The sequence below is a fragment of the Callorhinus ursinus genome, unplaced genomic scaffold (genome assembly GCF_003265705.2).
Source record: "Callorhinus ursinus isolate GAN/ISIS: 27379988/994484 unplaced genomic scaffold, GSC_fseal_2.0 scaffold15, whole genome shotgun sequence".
NCBI lineage: Eukaryota > Metazoa > Chordata > Mammalia > Carnivora > Otariidae > Callorhinus > Callorhinus ursinus.
Genome location: NW_027397077.1, coordinates 636950 through 650995, shown reverse-complemented (window position 1 = coordinate 650995; position 14046 = coordinate 636950). Strand labels below are relative to the sequence as shown.

Here is a 14046-nt window from a genome sequence, read left to right as displayed (position 1 = left end):
AGCAACAAAAGAAAAAACAGATAATTGGAATGGATCAGAACTAAAAACCTGTGTGCACTAAAGGACACTGACAAAGTGAAAAGACAACCTACAAAAAGGAGAAAAGTTTTTAATAAGGGCCTAGTATCCAGAATATATATATAAAAAACCCTTAACAGCTCAATAATAAAGAGACAAACTAAAAAAATGGGCAAAGGACTTAGACATTTCTCCAAAGAAGATATACAAATGGCCAACAGGTGGGGCGCCTGGGTGGCTCAGTCGGCTCAGTGTCTGCCTTCGGCTCAGGTCATGATCCCAGGGTCCTGGGATTGAGTCCCACATCAGGCTCCCTACTCGGTGGGAAGCCTGCTTCTCTCTCGCCCACTCCCCCTGCTTGTGTTCCTGCTCTCGCTGTCTCTTGTCTCTGTCAAACAAATAAAATCTTTAAAAAAAAAAAAAAGGTACCAGGGGTGCCTGGGTGGCTCAGTTGGTTAAGCGTCTGCCTTCGTCTGCCTTGATCCTGGGATTGAGCCCCTTGCCGGGCTCCCTGCTCAGCGGGAAGCCTGCTTCTCCCTCTCCCACTCCCCCTGCTTGTGTTCCTTCTCTCGCTGTGTCTCTATCAAATAAATAAATAAAATCTTTAAAAAAAAAAAAAAAAAGAAAAGAAAAAAACCAAATGGCCAACAGGCACACAAGATGCTCAATATCATTAGTCATCAGGGAAATGGAAAGCAAAACCACAATGAGATACAACTTCACAATGACTAGATCATAATTTAAAAAGAAAATGGAACACCAAGTGTTGAATGACAGTGTGAAGTACCCTGCTAGTGAGAAGAGAAGATGGTACAGCTGCTGTGAAAAACAGTCTGGTAGTCCCTCAAAAAGTGAAACACAGAGTCACCATATGACTCAGCAATTCCACTCCCAGGTATAGACCCCAAAGAATTGAAAACAGGGACTCAAACAAATCCTTCTGCACACATGTTCACAGCAGCATCATTCACAATCACCAAAAAGAAACAACCCAAATGTCCACTAACGGATGGCTGGATAAGCAAAATGTGGTTCATCCACACAACAGGGTATGACTCAGCCACAAAAAAGAATGAAATACTGACGCGCACACTATGATGTGAATGAACCTCAAAAACATCATGCTGAGCGAAAGCCAGACACTAAAGGCCACATGGTGTAGGATCCCATGTATATGAAATGTGTAGAACTGGTCAATCTACAGAGACAGACGCAGATTCGTGGCTGCCAGGGGCTGGGGGAGGGGGAATGGGGAGGGACTGCCCATGGGGACGGGGTCTCCTCTGTGGTGATGAGAATGTTCTGGAACTAGACAGAAGAGCTGGTTGCAGAACATGGTGAATGCACCAAATGCCACTGAACTGTATACTTTAATGGTATTTAATGTTATGTGAATCTTACTTCAATTTTTAAGGAAGTCTTACGTTCACAGAAAATACAATGAAAAGAAGATAAGGAAAGCGCAACCCAGCAGGCCTCAGGCAGTGACGGGGGGAACAAGGCTGATGGTGCAGGCTGCACCCCCAACCCCCCCATCCCGGGCCCCTCCTCACCCTTCTCCGCCCTCCACCCCCCAGCCCACAGTCACTGCCAAGCCTCAGACTGCCCCCGCTGGCACCTTCCTACAGGGCACTGGTTACAAGCAGGTCTCCATAGCAGGATGCTCTCCACCTCCCCACCGGCCCTCACCCCCCGGGCACTGTTCTACAAGAGAGGCCCTGCTCAGGATCTGCTCCAGCAGGATGTGGAGGTGAGCCTGCACGGGGTCCTAGGGCTGTCTGCATGCTGTGTGGCTTCTGGGAGAACCCGGCGTGTCCCCGGAGGACAGATCAGCCCAGCCTGGTCTTCGGGGCCGCACTGAGAAACAGGGTCCCAGCTGAGAGGAAGGTGGCCCTCGGGCCAGGGTGGGCACCCCGTACTCACCAGGGACCGCTTGGCTTCAGGCAGGAACTGTCCAAACTCGGACAGCAGGTCCTCCTGGCCCCGGAAGAGGTTGGCCACCTCGGTAAACACCTCCTCCTCAGACATGCCGCGGAATGGCCGGCCCTTTGTGCTCAGCTGCTCCTTCTGCCGATTTTCGGGAAAGGGAAAATGAGTCGTTAGCCAAGGAACGAGGCACCCCAGGCTGTGACATTCAGGCATCCCACTGTGGAGGAGACAGAGGGACGACTCACGAAACAGAGAACCGGCTGGCAGAGCCCATGCCTACCACCACTGGGGGAAAGGAACCCAGTCCACCACCCTGTTAACAACTCGGGGTACCCTGCATGCCTCGCTGTCCTCGCCCCACCCCACAACATAGCCTGAGCCCTGGCCAGGGATGGGGCTTACGTGGCAGCGTGGAGGGGATGTGGGCAGGAGCACAATCATGGAATGATCTGGCCTCAGTCCTTACGTGTCCTCAACCAGAGGCTGAGGAAGTACAAGGTCAGGAACGAACCCATGGACCGGGCAGGGAGTGTGGGGCTGGCGCTGGGCCTTGGAAACAGGAAACAGGGTAAAAGGAAGGAAAGGGACTACCAGGGCAAGGGGCCATTCCAGCCAGAGTCAGAAAGACCCCGAGAGTTGAAGGAAGATGGCCTAATCCAGAGCTTAAAGCAACACGATGAGGACCGAAGGGGACCCGGGTCAGGAGGGCAGGAACTCAGGACGGCCATTAGAAGTAACTCCCTGTCAACTTTACACCCGGGAGTGTGACAGAGCAGGAGGCAGAGCTGGGGCTCTCTCGAAGCGCATAGCTCCAGATTCCCACTCCGCAGTGTGAAGGGAAGGAGACGACCCGTCCAGCACCCTTGCTGTCTGACCCCTCCCCTTCCTCAGGTCCCCTGAGGCTGGCTGACTGCCCTGACCCCCGGGACTTTGCATGGGCTGTTCCCAGCACTGAGAAAGTCCACCCTTTGTCTATACTCATTTGCCTGGTGGTTCTGACTGATTTCTCAGGATTCAAGCTAAATCTGCCCTTCCTGACACCCCCCTCCCCCAGCCCCCGGTCAGGGTTGGCAACTGTGAATCCAGACACACTTCTACATGCTTCCCTTTCTCCCCACCCCATCCCTCTCTAAGTCTTGTCCACCTCCAGACTGAACTAAGCAGCAGCCATTCATCTTTGCTGCCCCGCTGCCTGGCACAGGGCCCACTTGTAATCCACTTGTAATCTGCATCAACAGAGCGTAGCTGTGTTGGCAAAACACTAGCGAAGCAGTCTTAAGAAAGAAGACCATCTTCTTAGGTTCTTTTTAAATCCCCGTACCGTGTGTTTCCTAGTACTCCTTGGGATGTAGAGGTGCCTCAAGGAGCAAATTAAAATCCTAACAACTCCAACAGGTATCTGGATGCCCGTGTTCACGGCAGCATTATTCACAAGGGCCAGAAACATGGGAGCAACCCTGGTGCCCATCGATGGATGAACGGATAAACCCAAGTGGTGCATCCATGCCATGTTCTCCAGCCTTAAGAAGGAGGGAAGTTCTGACCCAGGCTACAACATGGATGAACCCTGCGGACATCACAGTGAGCGAAAAGAAGCCAGACACAAAAGGACAAGTACTGTATAATCCCGCTCATAGGCGGTCCCTCGAGTTGTCAAACTGACAGAGGCAGGGAGTGGGATGACGGGCGCCAGGGGCTGGGGGAGTTACTGTTTCACGGGGACGGAATCTGGGTTTTGCATGATGAACAGGTTCTGGGGATGGATGGCGGGGAAGGCTGCACAACATGAATGTACTTAATGCCATGGAACTGGACACTTAAAAAGGGTTAAAATGGTAGGTTTTAGGTAAAAAGAAAAAAAAGCACATCGGAATTGTACAGGATTTCCTGAATTCAGACCAGAAAACATGACTGCCTCAAGACGCACCCTGAGGAATGGGATGGCACCACCAGCGCCCGCCCAGTGTGACGTGGGGCCTCCTACCTGGTAAGTGTGCAGGATCTCCAGGAATGACCTGTAGATCTCTGGGTGGTCCAGAAAACGGGTCTTAATCTTGTTCACGTAGCTGATGGCGTTGTTGAACTCCACGGAATCCGACTCCAACGGCACCTGCGGCTTGTCCTCCTTATACAGCATCTGTGGCTTGAAGTTCTCCGCACAGTCGCTGTGGTTGTGCGAATTCTCCTGACAACAGCACGACAGTGAGTTACTGGCAGGCCTGACCCCGCGAACAGATGTGAGAAGCTCCAGACAGAGCCACGGTCTGTCAGACCAAGCAATACCCAGCACGGAGCCCAGGTTTTTAATGCGATGCAGGAGAACGTTCCTTGTGGGGGCCCGGAGGCAAGGAAGTGGTGGGTGGGCACGCACAGGCAGGTAATTCCTCCCTCACCACGCTGTGCATCTGCACCGTCCTGGGCGTGTCTCATGAACCCACCTCCACCTGATCGAAGAGCATGGAGTTTGATGGATACCCAACACCTTGAAAAATGAGCATACGGGAGAAATATATGAAAAGTGGATTGTTTAATCCCCTCTGGAGTGGAGTTTGGGGCTGTGTTTACAAAAGAAGCCTTCCACACCTCCTGCCAGCCCATTTCAGCAAGACTGTTTTGAGGCATGAAAGCACCTGCTGTCAGCGGTGCTGGGAACGTGGGGACCCTGGAGGTAAGGGGGGCCCACCGCCCAGGTTGTCCGGGACCGCAGGACTCTTGGTGCTAAGCCGGGGTTATGTCACTTGAGAGAAGAGACAGGCCCTGACCGGTCATCATGTCTGCCCTCCATCTGTAGGCTTTTCTGTCCATACAAATAAAAATAGAAAACAGACACACACGTCCCTCTCCTGGGCACCCAGAATCCTGATTTGGGGTGGGACTGACCCACCCCCCCCCAAAGGAGGAGATGTTTATGTTTCTAAACTGAAATTTTATGCGTGGTTCTGATGATTCCCCACAAACCACGACTGGGATGTCAGGGGCGACCCCCCGGGCATCCCGCAGGTCCGACGCACACTGGGGCTGGTTCTCGAGCAGGTCTCGACCCCTCCAGCGCAGCTCCAGGCGTCTGTTAGAAGACACCTTCTCAGCAAGTCTTCCAGAACCACCCAGCGCCAAACCAAAATGGCCTCTGTCTCCCAGCACTCTGAGCCCCTTTCTTGCTCTGTTTTCCTCCGTGGCACGTGTCACCTTCCGACGCACACATATTTTACTTACTTTATCGTCTGTCCACCCCTGACCAGATGGCAAACGCCCTGAGGGCAGGCAGTCCACACTGCTCACCACCACAGCCCAAGTGCCTGAACAGTGCCTGGAACAGAATGGGCTCCACCCACTGTTGGGAATACTCAGACGACCAGATGAAGGAACAAACACCTGGTGTTTCCATCCCCCTTGGCGCAGGGCACCAACCGCGGACCTGAAGACTCCAGCGGGATGGGGGATGCGGGGCACAAAGCTGCAGAGCTGTCGCCGGGAAGGACGCACCTGCTGGGCACGCTCGCTCTCATCGGGGTGGGGGTGTGCTACTCCGCTTGGGCGGCCGTAACTCCGCAGACTGGGCAGCTTACACAACAGAAATGTGTTTCCTCACAGTCCTGGAGGCTGAAGCCCAAGATCAAGGTTCAGCAGAGGTGGTATCTCCGGAGGCGTCTTGGCTCATGGGTGGCCCATCTTCTCGCTGTGTCCTCACATGATCGTCCCTGTGTGGGGGTCGCTCCGCATGTCCAAATGTCCTCTTCTTATAAGGACACCAGTCAGACTGGATCAGGGGACACCCTAAGGGCCTCAGTTTACCATAATTACCTCTGTAAAGGTCTCCAAAAACAGTCACATTCTGAGTACTAAGGGTGAGAACTTCAACATATGAACTGGGGTGGGGACACAATTCAGCCCAGACTGTGGGTGAGGGGCAACTCTAGAAAAGTCCGAGCTGAGACAAGCAGACACAGAGAAGACCCACAGCAGCCACAATTCTAAATACCACCTCTCCCTGGCAGTGGGATGCATCCTCAGGCCCTCTGGGGGCTCTCTTGCTGATTACCACATTCCTTCCAGGTGTGCTGGCCTGGCAGTGGAAGGACCTAGAAGGAGCCAGGGAGAGGCGGGGGAAGGGAGCAGCCTGGGAGCGGAGATTTGCTTCAGAGGAGGCTGTGAGCTCGTCGGAGCTCCCCACCGCTCCTCGGGGGCATTTTCAAGCTCCGTGTACCCCTTCCCATGCCCTGGACGGAGGCGTGGGGAGAAGATGGAGAACCCTCCTCAAGACCAGGGCTTGGCAAAGAGGGCTAGACAGTAACGGTGCAGCTGCTGAAGCCAACAGCCTGGCAGTTCCTAAGTTAAACAGTTACCACGTGACCCAGCAATTTCACTTCTAGGTATGGACCCAAGAATCACAAACAGACGTGCAAATGACCCAAATGTCTACCAAGCGGTAACGGATTAACACACGTGGCACATCCCTACGATGGAATATTCTTGAACTACAGAAAGGAATGTAGCTCTGACACAGGCTACGGTGAGGATGAACCTTGACACTGTAGTGCTGGGCGGAGGAAGCCAGACATAAGAAGTTACATATGATTCCACTGAAACGAAACATCCAGAACAGGCAAATCTGCAGAGACAAAGTGGATTAGTGGTTGCCAGGGGCTGGTGGGAGAGGAGAACTGTGCGATATGGTTTCTTTCTGGGGTGATAAAATGTTCTGGAATGGGGGGAGGTATTGTAAGATACTGTAAATATGCGTCAACCTGCCGAATTGTATACTTTAGTTACAAAGAGTGAATTTATGTTAATGTGAATACTGACACAATTTAAAAACATTTTTTAATGTAATCTCTGGAAAATGTAAAAACCACTCTCCATACAAATACAAGCTGGCTTTGGAACCTGGGCCAACCCCTGCTCTAAACCTTCCAGAACAATCCAGTTTTTTCTTTTCTGTGACTGCTCTGGGTGGCCTAATCCAGGCACAATCAGGTATACTCCTAGACACCGATGAGCAGCCCTGCATAGCCCCACCTGGGTATCTATGAGACACCTCATCAAACAGCACATTCCACACGCAGAGCAGCACCCCTGCCGCCCCCACTGCTCCCAGGCCCCCCTCAACCTAGCAGGTGCTGCCACCTTCACCCAGAGGCTGAGGCATCCTGGAATCTCCTTGGACCTCCCACTCTGACTCCCTGCCCCCAGTCCACATCACAGCCCATTCTGCCTGGATCACCGGGGCCTCCCCCGCCGAGTCCACTTCTGGCACCACAGCCAGAGCCACCTTCCTGGAACTCTCCGGACGGGTTTGCCATGCTCCTGACTCTCTCCCCCCACCCACTTACCTCCCCACCTCTCAGGCTCCCTGGCTGTTTCTCAAGCACAACCACTCATTTTGCCACCTCAGGCTTTTAGACCCGGCCCAGGAAACCCCCGCCCCAAGACACAGGCAGGGTTCCCGCTCTCTCTCGCGGCCTCTGCCCACGAGAGGCCTCTGCCTCATGCCCTGCCTGGGCTTCACTCACAGTGCTAAAGTCCCTCACGTATTTCTCATCTGTCCACCCATATCTCGCGAGTGCCCCGAGAGCAGACTCTGAATAAACCCCAGCGCCTGGCACAGAGGAGGTAGTCGACACCTGCTCCGTGGGTGACTAAGACACAAATATGAGAGGCGACCCACTAGGGACTCACTGAACTTCCAGATGACCCTCCCCCAGAGAGAAAACACGGCAGCCCTGCCTCCGAATGTAAACGTGCCACTTATTGGACAAGCTAAAGGTTTAACCTTCACCTGTGTTCAAGCCGGCTGTTCGTCTAGCCGGCCCTAAAGGGCCTGGCTCCCAGGAGGCAGGGGTGGCTCTGAACGGAACCTGGGAGCTGAGATTCATCACCTTCCCAACAACACAAGGTGTCTTGCTCCTCCAACACGTGCCTAGCATGGCCCTGGGACAGGGACACAGTCGTGAACCAGACAGACAAGGGTCCTGCCTGATCTGGACTCAGTCTGCCAGGCAAGGCAGACCAAGACACATTGGATTTCTAATTTCAAACCCTGGCTTTGCAGTTTTACAATATATAAAACGGGGTGGCATGAGTATGACCCAGGGATGGGAGTAGAGAGCTCTCTGGGGAGTGATGCTAAAACTGAGGCCCGATGACCAGCTCCAACATGCTGCTGACTCAGGAGGCTGTAGCCCCAGCAAGGGGACATTCTTCCCAGCATGCTTTCAGGGCCTGTTTGCCCGTCTTCCTCTTAGACCTGTGTTCTCAGTGAGGCCGATTCTGTCACCCAGGGGGCACTTAGAAACACGTGGAGATACTTGTGGGTTGTCACATGGTGGAGAGTGGAGGCCGGGGATGCTGCTCAGCCCCGCAGAGGGCACAGGACAGCCTGCTCCAGAAAAGAACAATCTGGTCCGAAGGGCAATTGGGCCAAGGCTGAGAAACCTGCACCAAGGGCTCCCCACAGCCTGGGACTCCCCTGTTTTCTCTTCCTCAGCACCTCAGAGCTACTCCCTCCCTGCCTGGAGTTGACAGGACTCACGAGATGAGAAACGACAAAAAAATGAAGGTGCTCCTTCAAAACACGAAAGCTAGAAAAACCAGTAAAACAAAAAATCACCAAGGTGTGGCACGTAGGGAGCCCTGAGAAGTTCTCGGGCTACCGGGCCGTCCCGCCTGTGCCTGCCAGGAGCTCTGAAAAGCAGGGCAGGAAACCCGGCAGGTCAATCGATGCGGACAGAAACAGAGTGGGCAGCGGAAGAAGGGGGCCCTACATGTCGTGGCTTCAGGGCTTTAGCAAGACCATAAAGCCGGGTTAAATAGTAGCTGTGAAGTCAGGGGGAGACAGGGCTGGTCCGGTCTTGCTATGTCCACAGCACACCTCTCCGTGGAGTGAGCACAACAGCAGGGGCCTTGTGGCTACTGACTGGAAGGGCCACCTCCTAATGGAACCACAGTGCAGTTCGCATCGAGATCCAGCCCTACAAGCCAAGTTACTCCAACAGTCGGGTATTGAGAAAGGCAATTTTCATAACTGAGGTCTTTGACCACAGCTCTTTCTTAGGGAGTGATGGTCATGACACGCCCATGTTCAGACTCGTCCAAGCGCTCCCCTGCGCACCGCTGGAAATGAGCCTGCTCTTCTTCCCAGCCTCGATGGTTCTGCAGATGAATCCCGCTAAGGCTTGTGATCGTCTGGAGCAACAAGCCCTACATCTGGATTGAGCTCCATTTGTAACTGTGAAATGGAAGAAGCTCTTTGGAGTTCGGCGGCCATGCGCATCTGAGTTCCTTTTCAAAGCGGAGACGCTCTCCTTGGCTTTAATGAGGCAACATGCTGGTGGCGGAGCTTGCCTTGCATAGGAAGAAGGCAGAATTTACATGGGGGTCCCTCTCAGAGAGGGAGGTCACTGTCACACTGCCTCTGGCTGTTCTTCCAAATCTGACTCCTGCATTGATACGAAACTGCAATCTCTGTCATCAGAGGCGGAACCGAAAGAATGCTTTCCAGGGTAGGTTTTTATATTCCCCTGCTAAAACCCAAAGCCCTGGGGCAGAGACAGAAGAGCCTTAAAAGAGCTGGTTCACGGAGATCAGGGGTTCTTGATGGGGGAGCAATGTGGCTCCCAGGAGTCATCTGGCAATGTCTGGGGACGCTTTCAGCTGTCGCCTGTCCCCGCGGGGTGAGGGCCTTGTGGGCGGAGTCAGGGATGCTGCTAAACATCTCCAGATGCACTGGAGGGTCCCCCGCAGCACGGTATTACAGCAATGGGGCCAAGGTGGAGGAAAGGCAATGGCTACTTTATAAGAGTAAAGCTCACATAGACTTTCATTTTCTCAGGGGGTCTGATGGGCTCGGGCAAGAAGGGACCACAAAGACAAGAGGCAGCAAGCCACCACCCGAGACAGAAGGAACCAAAGCCACAAGCCTAAGCTGAGCCAACGACCCTGGTGGCAATGAAATGCGGCCCAGCAACAACAAAATGGCTATTCCCACACACATCTCAACTGCTTTATTTTGTGGCTGGCACCTGGGATGATCAGAGAGGCCCCATGCCTGAGTACAAGTGTGCCTGCCCTGCGTGCTCACGGGGAGAGCCTCAGGGTAATAAGAGCCTGGTGCTGGTGGGTGGTTATTTTGACAGGACATAGAACTGTTAAGAGAATGCCCCTGACACAAACAACCACATCCACTCTTGATCTGAATCCTCCAAATGGATCGAAGTGGGATAAAGAGGCTGGCTGGGTAGGAATTCTGATCTATTTTGACTTGTGCTAGAAGGGAGCAGTGTCTAGAAAAAGACTGGATCTTCGCTGGCTTTCCAGCAACAAGATGCACAAAACAAGCTGCCTGACCTGGGTACCTGAGTACCAGGGCACGCCGTGTTAGGGCCAGATCACTTGGAACACCAGAGCGGCATACCTGGCTGGACAGAGGCGACTGTATGTTTAACTTGCCGTTCTTGGGAATGTCTATTCTGTACCCGAGGGGAAGGAAAGCGTTGAATCCAACAATGAGGTCAGGGTGTTCGTGGAAGAGCTGCGACACGCGTCGGATGACTCCAGGCGTATCAATGCTGGAAGAAAAAAGATTGAGAGTGGGCAGAAGTGTCCTGGGGAGCACAAGGAAAGTGAAATCTACTCTCAACTCGCTTGACAGTGCCACCTAATGAGCTTCTCGAAGGACAACGAAGCACCCTGCAATGTGATCAGTGTGATTCAGCCAATGTGTCACGTGTCATCTACTTCCATGGCAGCAAGGCTCGGGCTCCCTGTGCCCTGCTAGCGAGAACCACAGGATACTTGCATGGCACAGCTCCCCTAAACACTCCAAGCACACATGCACTCGGTTCTGAAAATGTCAGGAGAGCCAATGAAAGTCCGGGACTCCAAGCAGTGGCAGGAAGCCACAGCCATCTAAGCAATGTGACGAACCATGACACGGGTGTTGATCCCAGCCAAGTGATGGCAACGCATGAATACCAAAGGCCCTGCACGTACGAGTTGCACAATGCCAGGGGTCTCCCTCACGGCTGGTGGGGGGGGGGGCCCCCTCAAGGCTTTACCTTGTCTCTCCTGGAAGGAAACCAGGCCAGCCCTGCCACATTTCCTCAGAAGGAGTAAGCAGCCTGATGGAGACGTGACCACTGAGAATCTAAGAGTCAGAGTGCCCACGTTCTGGTCCTGACTGCCCCTAAGGTTGGTCTAGGCAGACCCCTGGCCCACTCTAAGCCTAAGTGAGCCTCCTGTTGGAGGATGGCATCATCTCCAGGTCCTCCATCTAGCTCTAACCCTCCTGTGTGCCTACAAAATCAGCCAATGTGTTTTAAACCCCTTCTATATGCCAGGCCCCTTACAAAGCATTTTATGCACATTTACTGACCAACAGGCCTGGGACTAGGGTGCCACCATCGGGTGAGGCACTCACCTTGGTGACAAGATTGAAGGGGGAGAGGGTGCCAAAACATTCATTAATCAAGACAAATAACATTTTAACGTAGTACTTAAAAAATTTAATTTTAAAAAAATCTTTGGTGAACAAAATTCATTTAAAAATCATTCTGAGTAAAGACAAGACCGGACTCTCGCACTTGCAGACTTCCCTCTCTTGCTCTCCCCTCACCCCGTCCCTGCTCTCCTTCCAGGAATCCCCACAACAGCTCCACAGGGGGGGACTCTCCACTCCCGTTTTTTAGAAGGAACTGAGGCTCTGAGAGGTTCCACGACCTGCGCAAGGTCACCCGACCGGGGCGGAGAGGCAGCCGGGATGGGGGGTTCCCACCCCGCTCGGCCAGATCGCGGCCCAGGACGGACCCCCCGGGGTAGGGAGGGGTCCCGCGGGTACCTCTGGCTTTTGAACTCCTTCATGATCTCCAGGAAGCCGTTGTAGGTGGCAGGGTCGCTGCCGAAGCGGATCTTCACCTGGTCCAGGTAGGTGAGGGCGTCCTCCACCTGCAGGGAGGTGGACGGTCCCGGTGGGCGGGGGTCGGCGAAGGAGGGGACGGAGGACAAGGGTCCCTGACGGGGAGGGGGACGGGCCGAGCCTCCGAGGAGCCGAGGTAAGGGGTCAGGGGACTGGGGTCCGGGGCCGTGCGGAGTGGAGGCCGAGGCGGGGCCGGGTGGGGCCCGGGCGAGGGGCTTCGGCCCGCGGGAGCCGGACGACAGGGTTCCCGAAAGAGGGTGAGGGCAGCACTCACGTGCACCGGCAGCTTCTCGTGACCCGCGGAGCCCGAGCGACCCCAGCGGGCGCCGCTCAGCCCCCGGCCCGCGGGGCCCCCGCCGCCGCCGCTGCTGCCGCCGCCAGCATGCGCCATGTTGGAAGTCAGAGCCGCGGTCCGCCCCGCCTCCGCCCGAGGGCCGGCCGCGCATGCGCAGGCTCCGCCCCTGAGGGGGCGGTATTTGATGATGTCATGAGGGGCGTGGCTCCTTGAAGGACTTGCTCCGGGCTGTTATTCCCGAAATCGAAAAGCTAACCCAATGCCTTATATAGTGCGAATGAGCAAACCGAGACCTGGCGTTTGCTTTTGTCCGGCTCCACTAGCGAATTCATAATGGTCTTCACATTTTTTAAAGTTGGAAAATTTTCCAAAAAAGAAGACTATTTTGTGACACGTGAAATTTCTGAAATTCAAATTTCAGTGTCTGTAAAATAAAATTTTACTGGAACACAGGCACACCCACTCGTGTGCCTATCATCTGTGGTTACTTTTGTGCCACGACAGCAAGGTGAGTAGCTGTGACAGATCCGAAGATGTGCAGACCCTGATATATTTACTAAAAAATATTTGTGGACCCCTGCTTTATAGGGTTGATGAGACAATGGGCCAAGGGCGCACAGCACCACAGGGGGCCTTTCGAAGTGCATTTTTGCTAACTGGCTGTTGACTTAGTTCCCCTTCTCTCTTCACTTCCCTAACCCTGATCGCATCATTTGCCCAGTGGACCAGTTCAGGAGCCTCTTAAGAAGAAACATTATTAAATTTCTCTAACCCAGCCCATTGACAAGTCCTTGACACAGGCAGAGTGACCTTTCCCTAGGGACTCAACTGCCTTAATGTTAATACTTTGTTAGGGGCAAAAAGCAATCTTAGCCCGACCCCCAGGATCCTGTAAGTCTACTTTAGCATATAAAAATTCCTTTGGAAACTTCCTTTATCTCTACCCCCCAAGATACATGCTGGCAGTCATCCCCCAAGCATATGAGCCACCGATATACATCTGAAGGGTCTCGTGACTCAGGTTTTATTAGATGTAATGAATGACTTTCCCAGCAATAGCTAGACCCCTCAAGGTCCTGGAAACCTTGCTCCCAAAATTCCTTAGAGACTTACACTATGCCTAATCCCCTCCCAAACTGGAAATATATAATCGGCCACTCCTCATGACCTGGGGGCTGCTCTTTCTGCTTATGGGTCCCACCCCGTGCTTTAATAAAACCACCTTTTTGCACCAAAGATGTCTCAAGAAATCTTTCTTGGCCGTTGGCTTCGAACCGTAACATCTTTCCTATGTCAGCAAGAACCTGGCCCTTACAAACCTTTTGTTGTGGAATTTTCCACCCACCCTCTCTGCCTGACCAGCCATGCTGCTTCCTGGCCCCATGCATCAGCACACACCATTTCCCTGGTCAGAAGCCCTGTCCTATCTCTTCGTTACCCAGAAAACACCTATGCATTCTTCAAAACACAACCTAACTGATCCCTCCTCTGCCTTCCCACCATCCCCTGTACATCACCTTATTTTTGTGCTTCAACTCTAACGCAAATCCCTGCCATAGAACCACGTCCCTGAACATGTATCAGATGAATGAACATTCAAGCAATGACCAAATATGTGAGAAAGTGCAGGAAAGCTAAGAATACCTTGGCAGGGAGTGCATCATTTGCCAAGCTCCATGTCAGGATTGGAATGGTGAACAAAACAGGCAAGACTTTTGCCCTCGTAGAGGTTTCAGTGTTTCCAGAAAGATGGGGATCAAATAGTCACACACACAAAAATGCAGTTTGAACTGTAAAGGAAAAGATGCAAGTGTTAACACTTACTATGTTCCAGTTACTGTGGCCGAGTACCAAACCACCCGAAGATTTAGAGGATTAAATGGCAACATTTATT

At 53.2% G+C, this 14046-nt stretch overlaps 1 protein-coding gene across 2 annotated transcripts in view; it reads right to left on the bottom strand.

Moving 5' to 3' along the window:
• The window catches only part of SIN3B (SIN3 transcription regulator family member B), a 35635-nt gene extending 23382 nt beyond the window's left edge, over positions 1-12253 (bottom strand). For both annotated transcript variants that reach the window (XM_073900937.1, XM_025885057.2), the window contains exons 1-5: positions 12132-12253; positions 11780-11886; positions 10358-10511; positions 3932-4132; positions 1942-2085 (exon numbers count right to left, since the gene is read on the bottom strand). In XM_073900937.1, the coding sequence (XP_073757038.1) occupies positions 1942-2085; positions 3932-4132; positions 10358-10511; positions 11780-11886; positions 12132-12248 (723 nt within the window). In that variant the 5' untranslated portion in view covers positions 12249-12253. The remainder of the gene's footprint in view (positions 1-1941; positions 2086-3931; positions 4133-10357; positions 10512-11779; positions 11887-12131) is intronic.
• Between the last annotated feature and the right edge of the window lie 1793 nt (positions 12254-14046).